Genomic DNA, 23,256 nt, shown 5'->3' with positions numbered 1-23,256 from the left:
TAAGCAAGATTCTTAAAATAATTCTGCCAAGAGAAAAGGACTTATGCTGTTACAAGAACAGCAGCTCATACTGCAGCTTAACAGAAGAACATACTGTCATCACATAGCTTTCTTCAATAAATTACTTTCCTTCATAACTGAAAAAAATCACCTTCATCAAGCTGGGAAATCCTTGAACCACCAGTCCTTGACAGACAAACTTTATCTCCACATGTACCTTGGCGATATGCTTCAACTGTCATGTAAATGACTAACTACAGGGGACAATGTCTTATTAGACTTTTTTTGAGCTCTTAGTAGTTTGTACATGATCACTATATTCTTCGCTTGTACCCAATCTCTTGAATAACTGGTGACCTTAAAGGTCTATGACAAGATGTAAGCCTGAAATACTTGTGCAGAAAGCTTTGCACATGAAGCCCAAATTTCAGTTTTTCTACACTTATCCATCATTCAGTGACATGAAAAAAAAAACTGATGAGCTGCCAGCGATGTCCCCATCAAGTAAGCACAATCCATTTTGCAAGTTATGGGTTAAGACTACCATCCCCAGAAAGAAAGACATCAACAAGCGACTGTGCATTTTCATAAAGTTCCCTTGCCAAGATATTCTACAGCTAGAAAGACAAAATCCAGAATTACTCTCAGAGGACAACTAGAGAAAGTAGACAAAAATAAGCAGTGTAATACGACAAAGTTAACAGCCCTTTGCAGATCTCTGGCTCTAAAGCAAGTTATCCAAGAGGTTTATCCTGGAACCTTTCCCTGAGTACTGCTACTAACACTGCAGCATTTTAACAAACTCTGATACAGCCATTACTAAATGTCATGGTTTAACCCCAGCTGGCAGCTAAGCCCCACACAGCTGCTTGTTCGCTCCCTCTCAGGTGGGATGGGAAAAGAATCAGTAGGGCAAAAGCTAGAAAACTTGTGGGTTGAGATAAAAGCAGTTTAAGGGGTAAAGCAAAAGCTGCACATGCAAAGCAAAATAAGGGATTCATTCACCACTTCCCATCAGCAGGCAGGTGTTCAGCCATCTCCAGGACAGCAGGGCTCCATCGTGTGTAACCGTGACTTGGGAAGACAAATGCCATGGCTCTGAAGGTCCTCCACTTCCTCCTCCTTTCCCCAGCTTTATATACTGAGCACTACATCACATGGTATGGAACATCCCTTTGGTCAGTTGGGGTCAGCTGTCCCAGCGGTGCCCACTCCCAATTCATTGTGCACCCCCAGCCGACTCGCTGGTGGGGTGGTGTGAGAAACAGAGAAAGCCTTGGTGCTGTGCAAGCACTGCTCAGCAATAATGAAGACATCCCTGTGTTATCAACACTGTTCTCAACACAAATCCAAAAGACATAGCACCACAGGAGCTGTTATAAAGAAAATTAACTGTAGCACAGTCAAAACTAGTACATAAAACTAACATTCAAGCACTTGCATTGAGAAAGGTATTCTTCCAAAGCAAATGATCATCAAGATACTGATGAATTTATATATGCAAACACATTTTATCAAAGTCTGCTGATGAGAGCCCACCTCCTCACAGCTACAGTAGATTTTATGCTCACCATCTTGAAATCCGATTTCTCTAGTCATCTGTTCAGATACCCCCCCAAAAAAAACAACCCACAAAACTTCACTCTTTTTCTTTCCTTTTTAAAATATAGGGACTATACTCATATACACACTAGCTTTGCTTCAGAAAGCAATACGAGACCAGTTTTGCTACATTCATTCCTTCTCATTCACATGGGGCTCTCCCTGTCTTTAATCCGTGTGCTTAAGAAAGCAAGCTAAAACAACGCTTGCCTTAGGAGGGTGGGAATACTGAGGAAAGTATTCTTTCACAAAAATCTCTCTGGCTTAGAAAGAAGTATCTAGATCAGTAGCAGCGCTAGATTTACTTCAGCAAAGATCTTGTTCAGCTGCCAACACCAAAGCAGCATCCAATCCTACAGGCTGGTTTTTCCAACAGACACAGGAAGAAGCAGCCGGGTGCAGAATGGTGGGAGTTCTTTATTGCCTGCAAAGCTTTCACATCTTTATCAGTGCATCTCTGCACTGCAAAGTCATCTCTTCAGATGATTAGTAAGTCCCAATAATCACAACAGAATGGAAACGAGCAGTGGTGACACCTAGGTATGACTAAGCTCCCTGTTTGGAACTAGATGTATTTCAAGCCTTCTGAAGACAGCAGGAAGCAATGTATCCCAGCAGTACACCTTCCTCAAGAGAACGAAGAAGGTGGTATCACTAGAGAGCAGCTGAAAAAAAAAGACTGAAACTGGATTTAGCCTAAACTATTTGGCTATTCTAGCCTGAATAAAATAACCCAAACCACTAAACCAAAGAAACCCCGCTTGTGGCCCCAAACTTTTTGAACAAATTTGTTCTGCATATCAATGCACAAGGAAAGTAGGCTCTGAGGAATATCTATCCTGCCATACTCAGCAGCTTTACATGCTCCAAAGAAGCACTCTGCTTTGCAGAGTCTCAGAGCTGAGCTACCCAAACATTTTTCAGATGACAGAGGATGCTCTTTCCTCAGGGTTTTATTGCTACAATTACTTAAAAAAAGATATCCTGTGATATGCATGAGCACTGGCTTAACCATGGGAGGTTGGTCATGCCTGATGCTACAGAGCAGCTTTTCTCCCCTATTCAAAACTCTCCCTAACCTGTCTTTGGCAGTATGCAGCAGAGAAGTCCATCTGGTAATAACTGCTCAAACACTTAAAAATAACTACCTTTTAACAGGAGATTAGCAATAAAGAAAAATCAAGGAAAAATATCTACTACCAGAGACATACCTAACCTGTCTGAGATCCAAAATGGAATAAGACTTGCTCTCACCATACCCGTAGCATAGCCAAATACCTATGGTTATTTGTTGCCGTTGTTTTCCAGTCAATGTAACTAATGGAGGATCTGTACAGATTCCTGTGGTCTTTCAATAGACCAGTCTAGGAACACTTTTCAACTTTTTGTAGCAGACAGATGTCTCAAAACAAGCAGATACAATTTTGAGATGTGTTTTTAAAAAGACCTCATGAAAAGATGAGGGAGACCACAGAAAGATGAGGGGTACACTATTTGGAATCAGAACCAACAAAAATTGTCACATTTACATACACCGTTAATGCACAAGGTACAAGGGAAGGAATTTAATATATTCTACTGGGTATGTTTTTGAGGACATTCTTGAAAATTGTATTCACATAATACAAAGCCTGGTGTTTGAGTCTGGAAGAGAAAGAATAGTTTGAGGGGAATTATCTCTGGAACTGAGCCTGCAATCGAACAGGAAAGAAATGTGAACAGCAATAAGAAGCCAATTACAAGGAAAAAAAGGGAAGCCTTCTTGCACAGACTACTGCAATATATCTTTCCTCTTAGAACAAAGCAGTCTCTGGAACTAACAGATGAGAAACTGGAAGAGAGAAAGGAAAGCAGATAACCTAAGAGGTTCAGGGGCCAAGAATGGCAGTGATGTGGATGCAGCTGAAAGCAACATAGAATGTTAGCGTTAGCTCTGCGTTGCTTTCAACTGTCCTTACCTCCCTACCAAATCTGGGACAGCAGATAGTAATCCAACAAGTTTTATATGGCATAGACCAGGCAAGATTTAATGAAAGGAAGACTTGAGTTCACCCAATCCATGGTAAGTCTTTAAAAACTACCACAGTAGCTTATCATGGCTCTATTTCTCTGAGGTATAATTGATAGCTCATTACTCCCAAAATACTGAAGACTGAAGATGCTTTCTGAGTTCTATAGGGAATGTATTCTGCAATGTGAAGAAAAAAATTCCCCATAGCTATATGTTACTGAAGAAAAACATGGCTCTGAACACCTGGTCACACACTGACAACTGGAGGAAGCCCTAAGCCTCTAGGTTAGATGAGCATGGCCCAGGGACCACCATATTTTAGAGTTCTGTGTTATCACAGCAGACTTAGTCACCATTTTAGTTCTGAGTAGCATGTGGAAAGACTTTTCCATTGCTGATGTCTCCAGAACCCAAACAGAAGCACAAACAGAACTGTGAAGAAGTGCTTGCCTTATTTTGTGTGTTCTTTCACCTCCAGGAATCTGACAAGACTTTAATACTACAACAGATAGATTCTTTATGCTGCGAGATGTATAGTATTGAAGACAAGATGCTGAAAGTAAATGAAGACAAGAGAAACCTTAGACTTTTTATGATCATCAACTAAAGATGACTTTGTGTTCTGAATCTACCTGGATTTGCTAGACATCATGTGCACACATGTGGTGGTGGGGGCAAGAGTTGTGCATGTCACACCAGTTTTGTAGAACAGATTGAACAGTTCAAGATTATACAAAGGAAACTTCACAATGCTAGAGCTAGGCATATGGCCCAAAGTGGGTACTGCACAGTAATAATAACAGAAATACTTGGCCCAAATCCTAAAGGTTTAAAGACAGTCTTCACTCTTTCGTTGTAGGGGAAGACCAGGCTACATTGACACTGCCTCTGTTAACAGGGTTATAAAGAGAGAAATTAAACCTCACAGACTTTTTCCCCCCACCCCAAGGGGTGCGGGGGGTTACTAAACAGGAGATGACTATGTCAATCATGAGAGAGACTGAGCATTACTGTGGTGGAGGTCATGTACAACGACAATGTGATCCAAGACCTTATCAAGTATTTTTTAACCTAAGACAGGAAAATGAACTATATTTATATATGAATCTAGGGAGACCTCACCAGAAACCTTGTACAACCTTAAGTCTGCTGTGTACAAATCAGCTGAACTCAAACCTGAGCAGACACAGAGAAGAGATTTTACAATAACCAACAAGACATAGAAGAATAAGGAGAGCTTGGGCTGTTTAGCATAAGTAAACAAACACTGGAAGAATTTTAAGCAAGTAGTGAGAAGTGTTATGTTGCTCAAGGATAAGATTGCATAAGATCATGCCACAAAAACATTGGCAATTCTCATTCGTCATTAGCCTCTAATCTCAATGCACTGATGAACATCTAGAAGTATTGCAACATTCTTCTAACAAACTAACAGGAGAAAATAAAGCAATGTAGTTAGAGAAGTCCCTTACATTGAGCTCTAACTCCTATAAACACTACAGGACTGACTGCAAACATAAAGGACTAGAACCAACTGCACTGAGAATTGCTTTTAGTACTATATTCTTCATTGATCACTCCAGGGTTCCTTATGTTTGGTTACTGACATGTACACAAACTAAGCCAGAGATCAGATGCATGTGATCACACTGGGTCCTTTTATTTGTTAAAAGGAATAGACAAAAATTATCTTAGCTAGTACAAAGGTCACCAGGGAAAGAAAAGTTTTCCTAACATTATGGTGGAAAACTTTTCCTAACATAATGGTGGATCTATTACACAAAACAGATTTTTGGGTTCATTATATGTATGAAAGATTTAGACCACTGTTAGATCAACAAGAGGTCAAAACGAGATCTTTCAAGTTAAAGCTAGAAAAAAGGAGTCATCAGATGTCAAACAATACCAGATAAGTTGTACACCATTAGTGTAGCTAATGAAAGTCAAGACAGATATTCATAAAGAAAGAATAAATTACTAGTTATACCCACTGCATGGCTGTTGTTTTTTTAAAGCAGTAAAACCCACAAAACATCTTAGTGCAGTAACCAAGATCCTGAACTTTGCTTACTACTTCAGCAGTACCTAAGATACAGTCACATTTAAAGGCAGTACATAAAAATGGATACTCACAACTCATTTAGAGCGTTAGGATGAGACTTTGCTCAGCTTCCTCACAGCAATCCCACTGGCATGAAGTTTTCCACTTAAAAGAAGTATAATTTGGCTTGTATTAGTGGCAAATAACATGGTTTAAAAAGCCAACACTGGAAGATTTTAATTTGTAGAGCCACTGTACTTTCACTCAAAATATAGCTATATTTAAAATACAGCATTATTAAGAGCCTACACCATTATACTGAAAACACGCAACACTCAAAAGTTTTGCAACACTCAAAATACCCAGCCTGTAATTGAAAGCATTGAATGTTCCTGCTATGCAACAAGCTGAAGCAACACCAGAAGACGTATCTTTCCAGGAATTCCTCAGTGACAAAAAGGAGCCAGTATTTTCAGAAATGAGAGTAAGCTGCAATATGTACCAAACTAGTTCCATGGCTAATTCTTGACAATTCATGGGCAGAAATATTAAAGTACAAATCCATTAGAAAGCTGAAAAAGCACCAGGTCTCCACAGTTCAACATAACATAAACAAAGCAAAGCATAACTCCAGAGTGCAGGACACATGCTGACTAGTGATACAAATTGTGAACATCCAGGATTTTTCTACCACAATTTTGTGATAAGAGTAAAAAGCTTCCTTCAAGTAAATGCAATTTAGCATCTATATATTAAATCAACACCACTTTAAGTTTCTTATGTACAAAAGCAGACTACCCACAAACACACATGTGCCAACACTGGAATAGCACTGCAGATTTATAAAGGTTCTCCCGGGGCTGACAGCATGACTTAAAACTCAGTTAAGGCTACAGATTGTAATAAAAGCATGCTGAATAACTAAACAAAGTTCTGAACAGCATCAGAAGTGTTCCTGTCCAGCCAAGTGTAGGAGGCAACAGTTTCCTCAAAAACATTTCTGTGGAGAATGTTTGCCACGTACTTTTGGCTACTTGCCATACATACTGTAAGCACCCCCACCATGTTTCTCAGTCAGCTGCCTTCTGCCTACTCAAAAGCAACTCGGGCAGCAAGAATAAAACAAGTGGCATCAAGAGCACTGAACACATTAGAATTCTGTGAAGCTTGCAAGTTGCCCTACTTGGTCTCTCTCTCTCTTACAAACAGAAGAGTTTTCCAAAAAGGGAAGAGTCAGGAATTTCTTCTGAAACCATCTCATGTGTAAGATGTGTTAACAAGCTATTTCTGCTAAAGCAGAAGAAAGGATAGCACAGCAGAACAGAAGAGGATGGTAAGAGCAGACAAAAAGATAATCCACATGCAGAACATATGGACAAGGCTTCATTAAAACATTCAGTTCATCTCTGTTAGTGCAGAATTACTCTCTGATACTCAAAAGGATTTAAATCCTTGAAGTCTCTTTTATTATGCAAGTATCACATCTCCTACGAAGGCCATGACAGGACAGTTACTTTACAGAATGGTCATAAAAATCACAGAACTGTTACGGTTCAAAGGGACCTCCGGACATTATCTAGTCTAATCCTAATGCTCACAGTAGGACCAACTAAAGCAGATTATTTCAGGGCCTTACCTAGTTGGGTATAACAACCCTATTAACTGGAGAGTCTCCTCTTCTCTAATTATGACTGGACAGAACTCTTGACTGGAGATGCTCAAGAGGACCACTCTCTTCCAAGTGGCTCTTGAAAAAGATACCTGGATTTCAGTAGGACCCAAAGCAATAGGGTATAAAAGAATTCTAATTTTAAGAAACTGCTACAAACAGAAAATGTTAGCAGACTGCCATTCTTACCAGCTAGCAGATGGAAGAGTGATGATAACTTTTGGCTAGGAGCTATTATCCATTCCCTTTAACCATTCGCCACAAAGCTTACTTGTCCTTTAACCATACAGGACGGAGTTTCATGTTTTAGGTCTTCTGGACTCTTTCTGAAGGAGTAGCTCAACGCCAACTTGTTGAACAAAGGTCTTCACTCTGTATTTGTTTGGCCTGACACACAGTGATTCTTGGGTCATGCCTCAAAAAGACAAAGGCACCTAGTTTGTACTTTGGACACTAGGGCCAAAATTCAGTTTGCAGTTTGTATTGGGTTTGCATGGCAAGGTTTTGGTAGCAGGGGGAGCTACAGAGGTGGCTTCTGTGAGCAGCTGCTAGAAGCTTCACCTATGTCCACCAGAGCCAATGACAATTGGCTCCAAGACGGGACCCGCCCCTGGCCAAGGCCAAACCCAAACCAATCACTGACAGTGGTAGCACCTCTATGGTAACATATTTAGGAAGGGAAAAAAAAAAAAAAAAAAAAAACAGCATTAACACCAGCAGCACTCAGAAGAGAGGAGTTAGAATATCTGAAACAATTCTGCAGACACCAAGGCCAGTGAAGGAGCGAGAGGAGGTGTTCCAGGCACCAGAGATTCCTCTGCACCCCATGGTGAGGCATGGTGCCCCACTGCAGCCCATGGAGGTCAACAGTGGAGCAGATATCCACCTGCAGCCTGTGGACACCACATTAGAGCAGGTGGCTGCCTGAAGGAGGTTGTGACCCCATGGAGAGCCCATGATGGAGCAGACTCCTGGCAGGACCTGTGGAGAGAGGAGCCCGTGCTGGAGCAGGTTTGCTGGCAAGACTTGTGACACCATGAGGGACCTACATTGGAGAAGTCTGTAGGAAGGACTCATGATGGAGCGGTTCATGGAGGTATGGCTCCCATGGGAGGGACACTGCGCTGGAGCAGGGGAAGAGTGTGAGTAGTCCTTCCCCTGAGGAGGAAGGAGCCACAGAAACAATGTGTGATGAACTGACCACAATGCCCATTCCCCATCTCCCTGCACCACTCAGGGGGCAGAGGTAGAGAAAATGGGGAGCGAAGTTGAGCCCAGGAAGAAGGGAGCGGTGGGAAGAAGGTCTTTCAGATTTAGTTTTTATTTCTCTTTACCCTACTCTGATTTGATTGGTAACAAATTAATTTTCCCCAAGTTGAGTCTGTTTTGCCTGTGAGCTTAATTGGCAAGTGATCTCCTGTCCTTAACCCACAAGCCCTTTGTTATATTTTCTCTCCCCTGTCCAGCCAAGGAGGGGGAGTGATACAGCAGATTTGGTGGGCACCCGGTGTTCAGCCAGGGACAATCCACCACACGGTTATGATGTCTAGTAGTAGATACATGCAAGGCATCATACTCAGTTTACACATTAGACATCCCTCCAGAGACTGAGCGTACACAAGACACCAATTCTGCTGACCAGCCACTGGGTGTCCAAGATGTCCTCAGTACAGATGATACTGCACTGAGTACAAGCCCCCATTATAGTCAACGGAAATCAATACACAGGACCCCTAAAGATAATTAAATTTATTAATCTTGACCTGAATTTCACAATACAAGAAGAGCCACACACACATTGCTCCCAGACAACAACAAAACCTCCAATCATCAACCCCAGCAGCCAAAACCCCTCATGCAAAATCATAATGGACACAGCTGAAAGATCAAAGATCCCAGAACCATTGCTCAGATCATCATAAAGGTGTATGTTATATTTAAGAACGGATGCTCTTGTTCAAGTCAGGAAGAGGAAAAGGAAAACGCATTTTCCTGCCACCAACAAGGTCAGCTTCTCCAAGAGTGACATACTTCTATTTCACCAGCGACAGAGTGTGTGCAAACCAAAGCAAAGCACTGTCATGGGAATAACAAAATTGATCTTTCCAAAGGGGAAAAAAGAAAAAAAAAAGTGTGAAATACACAGTAGTCGAAGTTGTAGTCAAAGTACAGTTTCATGCATATAGGAATGGGAAGCCTCCGATTTTGTAGTATTTTGTTTTGTGTTCACGGTCTGCAAGCAGTCCTCATTCTGCAGGTGAAGCTATGGTAACTGGCTCTTACAAGAGTAGCTAAAGGATGAAACAGGATAAAAGTACGGACTGAAAGATCTGCTGCCGAAAATTCAGGCTGAATCTTACTGTCTCTTGAAAAAGGCATTTGTAGACATACATAGAAGCTAACATTTTACAAGATCTTATTTTTGGCCAAAGAGGATGCCATTCTGCAGATCATCTACAACATCTTCAGTTTTCATACTTCTGACTTTACTGCATCTCTCCATAAATTTATAGTTCTTGTTTCTGAACAGCACTGTTATTCTCAGAAATTCTTTCTTGAGGAAGATACCAAGTAATTTTTCAGCTCCAGATTTCAGGGTGGAATTCACTTGCACCTTACAACCAGAAAAAGCACTAGGCTATTTTGTTTGAATGACTGGAAGAAGTAATTTTACACAACTATCCACATTGAGACTGACAACTTGTGTCTGAATACTTTTAATATATTTCAAAATACTCTGGAGGCCCTTCAAGAAGTGGAAGAACTAAATAATTCACATTAGTTTTTTCCAGTGCTTAATCACCTTTGGCATAAAAACCACACACGCCATGTTTGTTACTCACATTTGAAAAGCTCGAGTTGTTTGGCCTTGGTCTTTTTTCTCCCCCTCCTTACTATATTAAGGAATTCTGTATTATGTAGTTGTTTCCTATGAAGATCTCTCAACAGGTTAGAAACCTTGATTCTGAAGAAGAGTCTTTTGGTCTGTAAGGCACTGTCTCTCAGCCTCATATACCTTACTTTTAACTATCTGCCTTGGCAAAGAAAGCACTTTTTTGAACAAAGGCTGTTCACCCCATTGCCCCCCTGAGCAATTATCATCTGGGTCAGCAGATGTCAAGGATGGTGGGTTGCTTGGTTTTGGTTTTTTTTTTTTTTCAACTACAAAACTCTGGAACTAAAACTAAGTAGGAACACCATGATGAAATGCTGGTATCACAAACCAATTATTTTTAACTTGACTAGCTTCTTACACAATCTTTTAGTTCTACTAGTCTCATAAAATGATAGCTTAAAGGGGAAAAAATTGTACTGTTTTTGACAGAATGTAAACTTCCCAGTTCTACAATTGATCTAATTGACATTTCATATAACATAGATCGTTTTACTCTTAACTGCTAAAGCTACTACTACATATTTAGAAGGAAAAAGGAGAACCCACTATTTGGGAATCAAATAACAGAAAGATTTACTTGTATTCAAGGTCACATGAATTCTGTGCTTGAACTACTGGATAGCAGCTGTCTGCATCTCAGTACAGTTGTTAACCGAAAAGTCATGGGGAGCTGCACAAGCAGCCCAGATGCTGCTGTTTTAAATCTAGTGTCTAATACTAACTTCACGATGTCAAGGTTTGTCTCAAGACCTCTGACATTCTCACTGAAACAGTATCTATTAGTGTTCTACATCCTGTCAGACATTAAAACCAGATGCTAGTTGCCTAGATTTTACTCCTGTCTTATTCTTTATTACAGTCCAAGAACTGCATAGTGTAAAAAACCTTCAGCTTTGTGCTCTCATACAGTAGTCCATAAAATGTGGCTCCATTTGTCTTTTCACCTAGCACTAATTTTTTTTACAATATATGGAAAACCATTTTCTTATCTGAAACTCGGTAATATACCATTCTCCTATCTTTGAGGCAATTTTTGAACAAAAGCAACTTATTGAAGTATATAGCACAGGTCAGTAGGGTAGAAAGGACGGAAAGGAAAAGAATATATTGACTACGTACCCCACATTTATGTATTCACCTAAATTAAGGAGTGAGTCACAATAGGAGAGTGATTCAGCACTCGAGATTGGCCTGGATGCGCACAGGTCAACACAGTTCATAGAAATCGCAGATATAAGACAGTAAGTTATTCACTAGGAAAAGCAGACATTTGTTTTCTCTTCTTAACGTAGACAAAACTGATTCAGCTTCATCAAGCACGATCTCTGTGTCACATTGCAGTTTCAAATCAGTAAGACTGGTCTTACATCTGTCAGCAAATTCTGCATGAATGTGTAGTTCAGTAAGAATCCAACTAATAGATCGTGCCCTCCTGTCTCAACAAAGGCTTTAGAGATCTCTCCGTAGGCCACCTTAATTGCAGCCACAAGCTCTTAGACATCTAATAAACTTGACATGACACAGAGAAGAAGCTACATAACCAACACAATGAGAACATCGGGATTTTGTTCCAGTTGTTCACGAGAACGCTGTCTGCCTCGTAGTGAAACCTTGTAAGATGTATACTCCTACTACGGTCCTGGGAAAACAGAGAATCTTCACCATTATTTCAATTTGTGCATGCTATCCCTTTTTCTAAGCATCTTTCACAATACTTAAAAATACATTTCTCATACTGCACCATTATATCTTGTTCTTACCTGGCACAGTCAAACAGATCTCACTCAGAACGTCTAAAGATATCTCAATCACCCTTACTAAAGGAGCTCAACTTTGCTGAATAATAATAATCATTCTGGCTACTCAAAGTTGGGCCAACTGTAAACCATAGCTGTTAAGAGACTTCTCCCACCTCCTTCTGAGACAGATTTTGGGGGAAAGTTAAAAAAAAAAAAAAAAAAAAGGCCTCACTGGTCACCAAGACCAGTCCCCTGCCAGCACAGGTATAAATTTTCTAGATTTCAGGAAGTTTAAACCTTACTTCAACCTAAAGAACTCTTATTCAGATGCAAATAGCATATTGCTTGAAGTGAACATTAAACTATACCACACATGTGGGCTGAATTTAAATATTATAATAGATGCTGGGAGTAACATGGAAAAACAGGAAAAATAGTACTGTAATGGCCTTCAGCACTGCTATAAGAATAATTGAAAACAGTAAAAAATTCATACAGTTCAGATTACTGAAGATAAAAAAAATCTGGAAATTTTAAAGAGACAGCTTGCTCCCTCTTCTCATATGAAACTAAAATGAAGCTAAATATACTAGTATTTACAAAACAAACCATGAAACTGGCAGGGGTAATATCACTGAGCACAGCCAAAAGTTCAACAAGACTGTGGATCATTTAAGTTTTATTTAAAAGAAATTTTCATAAGTTCATATAAAATATAAATACAACAGAATGTCTATATAGCCTTCTTCAGGGACTAAATATATCACACTTTGCTGTGACTTGAATATTTAATTGTAACATAATATCAAGCAATTTCTGAAAGCATCCCCACATATACATATAACAGAAACCAACATTATACAAAATATCCTATCATTACAAAATACTGGAAGTTTCAACGAGACAGAATTATTCTTTTCTTTCTTGTCATATAGAGAGTTTTAATTTAAGCCATTAGACAACTCTTAATAGAAATGCAAATTTCTAGGGAATAGTTTTCAACTTTTGGAACTAAAGACAACTGAAAACACAAGAAACCACATACTGCCTACTGGAAATAACAATCTAAGCTGGTTTCAGTTAATTTTTTTCATAGTAGCTAGTAGAGGGCTATGTTTTGGATTTGTGCTGGAAACACTGTTGATAAGACAGGAGTGCTTTAGTTATTGCTGAGCAGTACTTATACAGCATCAAGGCCTTTTCTCCTTCTCACCCCATCCCACCAGTGAGTAGGCTGGGGGTGCACAGGGAGTTGGGAGGGGACACAGCCGGGACAGCTGACCCCAACTGACCAAAGGGATATTCCTTAACACATGATGTCGTGCTCAGCAATAAAAGCTGGGGGAAGAAGGAGGAAGCAAGGGGGGACATTCAGAGCGATGACATTTGTCTTCCCAAGTCACTGTTATGCGTGACAAAGCCCTGCTGTCCTGGAGATGGCTGAACACCTGCCTGCCGATGGGAAGGAGCAAATGAATCCCTTGTTTTGCTTTGCTTGCATGTGTGGCTTTTGCTTTCCCTATAAGACTGTCTTTATCTCAACCCATGAGTTTTCTCACTTTTACCGCTCCAGTTCTCTCCCCCATCCAACTGTGGGGGAGTGAGCGAGTGGCTGGGTGGTGCTTGGTTGCTGGCTGGGGTTAAACCACAACACAACCTTAGCTTTTTATGGATTGCTCTGAAACAGCCCACATATTCCAGAAATCTACTAATAAGAAGCACAAAACTAGTGTCGAGTGAAAGGCATCACACATTGATGATTTTAAAAGTAAAATAATCCCAAATCAACACACCAAAATGGCACATATCACCTCCTCCCCCACTTACCTCTTTTACTAAATAACACAAATACATACACCTGTCCCTAAAAATATCCTAGTATGTTTAAACAGAGTCCTATCTACCTCTTGTGGACCATCCTATCTCACTGCCAAGTAGACTACAATTGCTCCACAGTGTAATTTCTGAAGAGAAACCAACCCAAAACCAATCCCCCCCCCCAAAAAAAACCCCACCACCTTACCCACACAAAACGCAGAACCCCAAAGATGACATTATGTCAGGCTCTACATATTCAGCTATCTGTGAGCATGAGTTACTCTCATGCATTTTCTAAATATAAAGCCATCAGACCTATCACTTCAGCCTCTTCTTCATTACCGTGTTGGCCATTCTCCTTGGCTAGATTTCTCATCCAGACACAAGGTTGAAGTCAGCAACAAAAAATGACCTAAGGTGTCCCCCCACCCAGGTTTTAATGGCAGAGTCAATTACACCTGTTCTTGTGGAACCTCTACATTTACCAAAAACCTCAGATCTTCATTATTTATTCAACTACAATCCAAATAAAATTTAGATCTTGGTAAGTTGTAATAAATCTTTGCTCACTGAAAGCAACATGCACTGTTAATTGCTTGGGGAGTGGGAGGGCAAGGCAAGATACCTCTCCCAAAGCAAAAGAAAATAGTGTCAGGCAAACTCCATTTCTAATTAATATTTCTCTTATTGATAAACATATATTGATGAAAGAAAAGACCCCCATCCTAAGAAAGTGGGTTTTATCCTTTTTTTTTTCTTCAGAATAAGCCTCAAAGTGTTTTCCAAAAGTTATGTTGAGTTTAAAAAAGCAAAAAAAATAATAATTAGAAAAAAAAAAAAAAGCAAGATCCGTAAGACGGAAGATTGTTCTTAAACAATTAGAAACGGGAAAAAAATGGTGTGTTTCTACACAAGAATTAGGCTATTTAATACTTGGTGTGGCCTTTTAAAAAGAAAAAAAAAAAACCACACAAAAAAGCAACAAAACCGTAAAACTAAGGAACTGCACTCTCATTTCAATCCCTACTACAAGTATGAGCTTCCTCTCCCAAGCCCAAGTCATTTGAGTCATCAGAAAGAGGTGAAAATAGCACTCCTTGATGCAATACTTTCACTGTTTAAAACCTTTTGTTGCTGATGACTATCAAGTGGCCGTATTTGATTTTCAGTTTAATGTATCAAATACATAGTCTCCTGTAGTACCACAAGATCATCCTTTGTATGTCATACTAACTTTTGTATCACTCCTTATTAGCAATTAAGGTTGGTAATATATACTACACCTACACCAATATCTTAACTCTACCCTTCAGTAGCTGGAACTCCACTCTATAAACCTTTATGATAGTTTTCCTTTAGGGCTGCACAAACTTTCAAGAATGTTGACTACAGCTTTAAAGATGCAAATGATGATGTTTCACAGCTATGAATTATGAATCCAGCTGTCCTAGAGAGGATAATCATCCTGTCAGTAATACATATAATGACAACTGCTACTACCTCTAGCGCTGTTACAAATCACTGGTACATGAGCAACTCAAAAAGACCCACAAAAATCAAAAAACTTTGCATTTTCTCCGTTACACCTGCCCAACCCTTTCCTGGTAAAGTGCATTTCACTTAAATGCACTGCTGGATTACTGTTTTTCTGCTGTTTAGAGTCTCTTCATGAACGACTGGACCCATGACCTACAAGCTGTTGACCCTCCCATTTATTCTGCATCATGGTCCAGTTCAATACAAAATAAAACGCTTAATGTTCACTTGTAATGCAGACAAAAGTCTATCTTCAGCATCTTTAACCTACTCCTATACACAGGAAGAAAAAAAACCCTTAAAGAGCAGCATCTAAATCTTTTTCATCTCTTTTTGGAGACACTTGCCTTTCAAAAAATGTATATAGTTTTACACAATAGAAACTCACCAGTTTCCATATATGCTATCAGTGGCAGAAGCTGATCAGATGAGGTTGTAAACTCTTGCAATTTTGTTATTTCATCCCAAGTAACCACATGGCATCCCATCATCCTTTTATTCCTTGATGTATTTTCTTCCCAATCTTAAATCATCGCGCTAAGGAACAGCTGAAGAAAACTTAAGTGATTTCTAAATTTTCACAGTAAAGACAGTCACTCAGCACAATCATTTTAGCTCTCTCTTCCACGCTACAGAATCAAATGCTTCTTTATACGGCCTTTGGTTTTAAACAATTTGAGTGCTTTGGAATTTGTTTCCCCCGCTCTCAGCTCTAGAGGTACGTGTTTATTTACAAGTGAATGAACTCAATCTTCCCAACTCTCTAACTTTCTCCCAGAAGACATCAATTTGTAATTCTCTACCTTTCCTCAAAGGAAGTCACACTAGAAGCAAAACGGTTATTGCATCAGCCTTCTCAACTTCTCACAATGAAGTTGCACCTAAACCACAGAGAATACTACTCCGGTTTTATTCTTCCTTCAAAACTATCACTAGTTGCAGTCAGCCAGTAAATAGCTTAAACACTAACACTTGCTGTTCAGTCTCACTCTCGCATTGTTATCCTCACAGGAAGGATTTGAGTTTCAGGATGCCAGAACTGTTTGAAAATTCGAGAACCAGCCACAAAGTCGCTAGAGTAGGCAAGCACTCAGTGCTCTTACAGCTCAGCCCTACTCAACCTCCCTTAAGAACAAGATACCATATAAAGAACACCTGTGTATTTGTTAATGCGTTCTTTCTGCACAGGGCCATGTCTTGTAAAACATAAAGGCAAGCCAAATGGGCTGAAGTTATGCTTGGAGAGAAGAAAGTATTTTTTGTTGTTGTTCTTTGCAAGCCGAGTACCATAGTTATGTCAGAGCTGTGCTAATCCACTTTAAATTAGCTAAGCTGTGCGGCCACTAACAACGAGTACACACACATACGCACACCGAGTGTTCATCTTAAAACACTCTGTAGTTAAAGAAGCGGTTCTATTCGCTGCCCCCTCCCAGCCCCCAGACAGGAGTACGCAGGAGCTCTCCCCGGCGCCTCCCAGCTGAGGGGACGCGGCACAGGAGCTCCGAGGAGGGCTCGGACCGTGAAGCCGCGCTGCTGCAGCCCGGAGGGCCGCGCCGCGCCCCGGCCCACCCGGCACCCGCCCCCCCCTTCCCTGAGGGCGTCTCCCGCGGGCAGCCAGCCCCCGAGGCCGCCCGCCTCCCCCGCCGCCGGGCTCCGCACCTCCGGCTTCCCACCGCCCTCACCCGCGGGGGAGGGACACGCGAGCCCCGCGGTGCGGCCGCGAGGAACCGCGGCAGCACGGTACGCCCGGACGGAAACGCGCCTCAGCTGAGGGCGGCCGCGCCCGGGGCCGTTAACGGCCGCACCCCCCCGACTCCTTCTGTCCCCAGCTCCAGGGAGCGGGCACAGCGGCAGAGACACCCCTGCTCGATGCCCCCTCACCCGGCCCGGCCCGGCCCGGCCCGGCCCTACCCTACCCTACCTTGCCTTACCTTCCCTCCTGCTCAGGGCCATGGTCCCGGGCGGCCCGACCTGCCCCGCACAACCGGTAGCTCCGCGCTCGCCCTCCTTCCTGCTCGCCGCCGCGCCTGTCCGTCACGGGACCGGAGGCGCGCCATTGGCGAAGGCGGTGGCGGGGGCGTGCCCTCACCTCGCTCACCGCCCCTCGCCCCGCCCCGCCTGCTCGCCCGCTGTGGTCGGCGCTGTTGCACGCGGGCTCCGGTAGGGGGAGCGCGGCTGCGCAAAGCCGGCGGGCGCCGCCGCCGCCGCGCGCGCGGGAGCGAGGGCGGGGGTGCGCGCGGGGCGGGGGGGGGGGGGGGAGCGGGCGGCGGCGGCGCCCCGGCGGGGTGAGCGGCGGCGGGGTGATGCTGGGCGGGCGCCGCGGCTCCCGCTCCCGCTCCCGCTGCCGCTGCCGCTCCCGGCCGGGCGTCTCCTGCACCTGACCGGCAGCCTCGCGCGCAGCCCGCGCCCGCCGCGTTAATAATGCACTAGAATGTCAGCGCTGAAAAAGGTAACGAACGGAGGGGACGGGAGGGAGGGAGCCGCCGTCGGGGCGGCGGGAGCGCCGCTCGCGGGATGCTCCTGCCTCAGGCAGCGGAGGGAACGGGGGTGCCGGTTGCCGCGGGTGCGGGGTGCCGCTGCCTGCGGGGACCGCCGCCGTCGGGGACGGGCGCGCCGGCCACCGCCGCCGTCGGTGGTGGCTGTTGTGTCCTCCCCCGACATCCGCGTGTCCCGGCACCGCGCGGGCCGTGGTGGGGGTCTCCCCACGGCACAGCCCGGGCAGGACGGGTGCGCGTCGGGGGTGCCCTGTGCTGGTGCCGGGCGGCTGCGGGATGGCACCGGCCGCGGAGCGCGGGGAGAGGCGGGGGGGAGGGGGAAAGGGGAGGAACGGTGTGGGGGTCCGGACGGACCCTCCGTGCGGCCGGTTTGGCCGGAGGGAGCGGCGGGGCGGGGGGTGCTGTGCGCGGAGCTGCAGTACCGGCGGCGGTTTAAATTTTGGGAGCGCGTGATTCTCGGGGCTTGGAGGGGGGTGAGCCGGGGCTGCACCCGCGGCCGTGCCGCCGCCTGCACGCTTCTCCCCCCCTTCTCCCCCCTCGTCCTTCCCGGTCGCCGTGCCGTGCCGCGCCACGGGTACGTCGGGGGGGGTGGACCCGCAGCCCCCGGCATCAGCGGAGGGGGCGGGCGCGTCCCGCGCACGGCTCCGCGCATCTGCCCCGCCGCGGGCGCGCAGGGCTCGGCGCAGTCGGAAAAGTCCGCGGGCGCGCAGGCGGAGCGCGGAGGCGGGCGGCGGGGAACCGGCCTCATCTGTCGCGCTGCGCCCGGTCGCCGGGGCGATGGCGGGTGGCTCTCCCCGCGGGGAGGGTGGCGTTTTGCCGCCGGCTCGGCCGAGCGCCTCCGCGGTCCTTTGAAACACCGTCGGCCGGAGAAATAAAATAATTAACCAGCATCATATTAAAACCGTGGCGCGCCCCGGCCCGTCTCGCCTCCCGGAGCGGAGCCGGCGAACCGCCCGGCGGCCGCCACCACCTCGGGGCGGGTTCGAGGGGGCGGCCCCGGTCCGGCGCGGTGCGGTGCAGTGGGGCCGGTGCGGGGGAGGGGAAAGTGCCGGGGGGCCTTTTTTCTCCATCCCCACTTTCTGTCGCCTTCATAACCTAATTGTTACACTGCCGGTGCCCCGGTTGTGCCGCCGGTGCCGGTGCTCGGCGTTCAGCCATAAACGCGCGTATAAGTGCTTCGGCCTCAACTTCCCCGAAACTTCCGAGGGCTCCTCCTCTGCAGCGACGAACCTTTTGCTGTTTGTTTCCGACGGTGCTTCGTGACGGCACAGGCTTACACCGGCTTAACGGGTCTCGGAGAGCCGGTGATGTTTGAATCTCTTCCAAATTAAAGCACTTAGAACGGGATGGGCGGCTCCAGTCACTCGGGGCGGGGGGGTGACCCCGAGTGCAAAGCTGTGAAAGTGAAGTGCCCTTTTCGGTGCTGGAGTGTTCTGTGTTATATTTCTGTGTGCTTCGGAGCAGCATCGCAAGTGTGTGTGGGGGGAGACACTACCGAAATTTGAAATGCCGAATACCCCGAGTCGTTTAGGTAGTAGGTGGCTGTAAGGGGACATCCTGCCGGGAGGAAGGGTCACCTGAGCGTGACCGAGCGCAAAGCCAAGGGCAGATGGCTCAGAAATCTCGAGTGGGGTCTTCAGTAGCTGAACGCTTTGTACCGCAGCTTGGGATGTGTCGCGGGAGCCTGTTAGATGTGCTGGACTTGTTTTAAAAAGCGACTCTGGTCCAGAGCAGGGGGTAATACTATTTGATAATGCAAATGTATTTGAGGTGTCAGCCTTTCGCAGCTGCCATTAGTTTCATTCCCGGCTTTGTGTTTTATCTGGAAAACAGGTAAAAGAGGAAGAGTAGAAGTTTTATGTTGCTGTGCTTTCTGCACCATAGCAATTATACTTTCAAGTCATTTCCAGATGGTTTGCACAAAGCACTTTCTTTCAGGATTGCAAGTTTTAATTTTACTGTGTGTAGCTATTTTTACAGTGCTAACTAGATTTTGTCATTTATATTTGAAAGGTTGTTCCCCCCCCATCATTTTCCATGCTTTTCAAAATGTCTGGTATGTGGTTAAAACAGACTCAGACGATGTTTAATAGTTTTATGAATTACAATGTTGTACATCGGAGATTGAATTCTGAGTGCTGTAGTCAGACCCTGTGTGATCTGACATAATTTTCCTAAGTTAATGCATTTATTATGCCATTGTTCAGTTACACACGGAGTAAAAACTAGGACTGTCAAATAAATTTGTTGATTCTATTTCAGATTATTTTTGGCTTTTCATTTTAGTACTATAAAGTGCTATTTGCATTTAGTTAAACATATATCTAGTTTGCGCTTAGAACGGTGTAGGGCATACCTCTTCCTTAACTTTTTAGAGTTTCTAGTCCCCCTGAAATGAGTTTAAATTTCTGATACAAGTCGAAGTTACACTGAGAGTGAAGTCAGAAATGCTTTAAGCAAGTATTTAACAACCAGCAAACACAGAGGGCTTTTGACAGAGGTGTTGAGGAGAATGTTTTGTCTACGTGGCGCGTAAAGCCGCACAGTCAAATCCAAGTTTCTCTGAATTGGTGGTGATATTCGTAATGACTTAATGGGGTTGGGATTTCACATTTGTGTGGGACAAAGTCACACCTGTATTAATGGTGATATCGTTGGCTATGCCAACCTGTTAAACCAAATCAAGACAAAAACATCAAGGTCCATTATGGCTAACTAAAAGTTATATTCTAATAAACTCCGATATATGAAGCAAGTTACTTTTGGTAGGTGCGATAGGAGAAATGTATCCCTGAATAGGGCATTCATAGCTGATCCTGAGAAAAGCTTGGATATTCCGTTTCCGCTGTGTCTGGACACCAGATAGCACCCTCTGCGTGATTTCCTGAACATGGCCCGTCCTGGGCAAGTTACCGCTTCACACTTACAACAGAGTTTTTCTGACAGCGGATGTTCTAATAGGAAATATTCATAGACGGGATCTGGATGACTACATTTCAGCTTGATTGGGAGCTTTGTCTGGCTAAATTATGGACATCGGAGTAATTCTTGGGATAGTTTTTGTGTGCCTTACCAAAGGTGTTAAATATTATTTTACACCTGCCTTTGGTAGGAATAATTTTTCCTGTTGGCAATTACATGTAGTCAAAGCAATTTCTTTCTATAGCTATGATAATCCTATGAGTAGTTTTGATAATAAAAAGAACATTGAAATAAACCTTTGTTTTTTCTGAGATATACCATCACTGGGCCCTTTCAAACTGCATCAGTCAAACAAAAACAGCTGCTTCAGTTCTACTCCATGAACAAGACAAGTCTTATTTGCTGCTTCAGTTCATCACTTTGGTGATTTTTTTCATCTAACCATGCATGGTGAACGAGAGGATCGCTAATGCAGAAAGTTAGTGCTAGCTCATCAATTGTGATTGCAATTAAGAGGGACGTTCAGTTCTTAGAAATGTATTACATGGGCTAAAACAGCCCCCCTGAATCTGAAATACTCTGTTTGCTAAATGGGTAGTTTTGTTTGAACAACTACAGAAAAAAAATGGTATGTAGTTCAGTTTGCCTTGCGAAAATTCATAGTCATCCACAAACCATATGGCTCTCTTACCTCTAGTAGAGAAATATCTCTCTGCATGGCAGATACAGTATGTCAACAGCTATGATCAAATATAAGTAGAAGTGGGCATGGATGAATCAGAATCTCTTTTAAAGTCGACCTGTTGGAGACCACAACTTCTCATATTTCAGTCCCTATATATCTCCATTATAGAATTATATTTCCCGAAACAGATTATAGTTCACCGCAGCTACTTTCTGTTGTAGCGGCCAAAATGATTCATTAAAGTAAAATAAGTACTCTTCCCATGATATTTATTTAGGAAATGTCAAGTAGCAGTTTATTCATCTAGTACATGCTCGGTTGTGATGAGAGGATGGGAATCACTTCAGTTAGATTTCTCAATCAGTGTTTCTACGCATGCATATATATTTGGTCTCACTTTGCTTTTATCTGTTTCTTACAGTACTTTCTTAAATACTTCTTTTGTGCATAAAATTTCCTTATCTTCCATACATTTTCATTCCGCATTTGTCACATTTCTCGGTCCTTGACAGTTTTGAAAACGAACAACAAATAGCTTCCACTATGGCACTGGCCTTTAGCCCTCTAATTTTTTATTTTTTTTTTCATAGTTTTATAACCATATATTCTTACGACCTAAAAAGACTTTCTTTCCACTTTTGGTAGTAAATGTAGTATACATCTGTAGTTAGTAGGGATGCGTGAGGTATGCCATAGATGAAGGCTTTTATCTCCCAAGGGGAATTATCTTCAGTATATCTGTTATCTTCAGGAGATGCTGCTACCACTGTGTGTAGATAAAGTAGATAAATTGACAGTAATGAAACATGTCAAAAATATGGTCAAATACATACATAAATCCAGTAAGGCAAAAGTCAGTAATTTAGCGATTCAGACTGTACATATGCACAAATAACACAAAGAGAAGTATACACCAGAGCTTTCTATCCATCTATAGCTCCCCATCTTGGGTACTTCATAGCTTCTCCTCCACCCAAAATCCTTCCAGCACTCTCTATCTTCCATCTTAAATACTCTCTTTAAAAAGTAAATTTGTTACGTCAAAGGAGAGAAAAGCATCTTGGGGTTCTCAGATTGAGCTGAGCTCAGTTTGAACACAAATGTTTTTGCAAGCCAAAGTTTATTCTATCAAGTGTAAAGGTTAAGCCGTGATAATGAAGTTGAAAACAGTTAGGAAAGCATAAAACTAAGAAACACAAATTTAGGGAGAAATTGGACACCAGTTTCTTGTGTAATGGTCATCTAAGGTGTCTCTGATACGACGTATTTCATCTTGGAAGCTGAGAGGCTGCTCGAGCGGTGTTCAGCCTCCGGAGCGCTGCCCTTCAGAGGGAACGACTCTCCTGCGTTGTCCTGGAGAGGTAGCAGGTCAGTACTGAGAATAACAATGAAAAACATTTTTTTATACCATGTCCTTATTATCTTTCTTCTTTAATTTAGGTGATACTGTATTTTCAACAATCCCTAAGGTGTAGGGGAGAACGTGAATTAAATGTTTAAGCTTGCCTGGAACCTAATTGCCCTTCGCATGCCAGGGTTTTTTAGTATGTTAGTTTCCTACATGAGATTTATTTTTGTGCATTGGAGGTCAACTGAATTAGTTTCCTGCGATTCTTTACTTCCTGACAGTATGACTCGCATTGTAAAACTTTTTAATGCCTTAATAATGTTATGCAAATTGCATAGCATAAAATAACAGCAAAGTCTCCAGCAATTCTCCTGGTTTCGCAACTGGATAGGCTGGTGACTCCTCATAGAAACCAGATACGGTATTATTAACGATGCCGATAATCAACTTGGCATTTGAGGAAACATCGTCCAAACCATTTCACTCTTGCA

General features: G+C 43.4%; 1 protein-coding gene across 3 annotated transcripts in view; it reads right to left on the bottom strand.

Annotated features, from left to right (window-relative positions):
• Positions 1–17,307, bottom strand: part of ERICH1 (glutamate rich 1) — a 78,094-nt gene extending 60,787 nt beyond the window's left edge. For 2 of the 3 annotated variants that reach the window (XM_082481455.1, XM_082481457.1), the window contains exon 1: positions 17,247–17,307. In XM_082481455.1, the coding sequence (XP_082337581.1) occupies positions 17,247–17,268 (22 nt within the window). In that variant the 5' untranslated portion in view covers positions 17,269–17,307. Of the gene's footprint in view, positions 1–5,746; positions 5,820–17,246 lie in introns of all 3 variants that reach the window. The other variant, XM_082481456.1, reaches the window with a different exon arrangement.
• Between the last annotated feature and the right edge of the window lie 5,949 nt (positions 17,308–23,256).

Source organism: Vanellus vanellus (assembly GCF_965231255.1).
Source record: "Vanellus vanellus genome assembly, chromosome: 3".
NCBI classification, from domain to species: Eukaryota; Metazoa; Chordata; class Aves; order Charadriiformes; family Charadriidae; genus Vanellus; species Vanellus vanellus.
The sequence above is the reverse complement of the archived record's forward strand: the minus strand, read 5'-3'. Positions and strand labels throughout refer to the sequence as shown.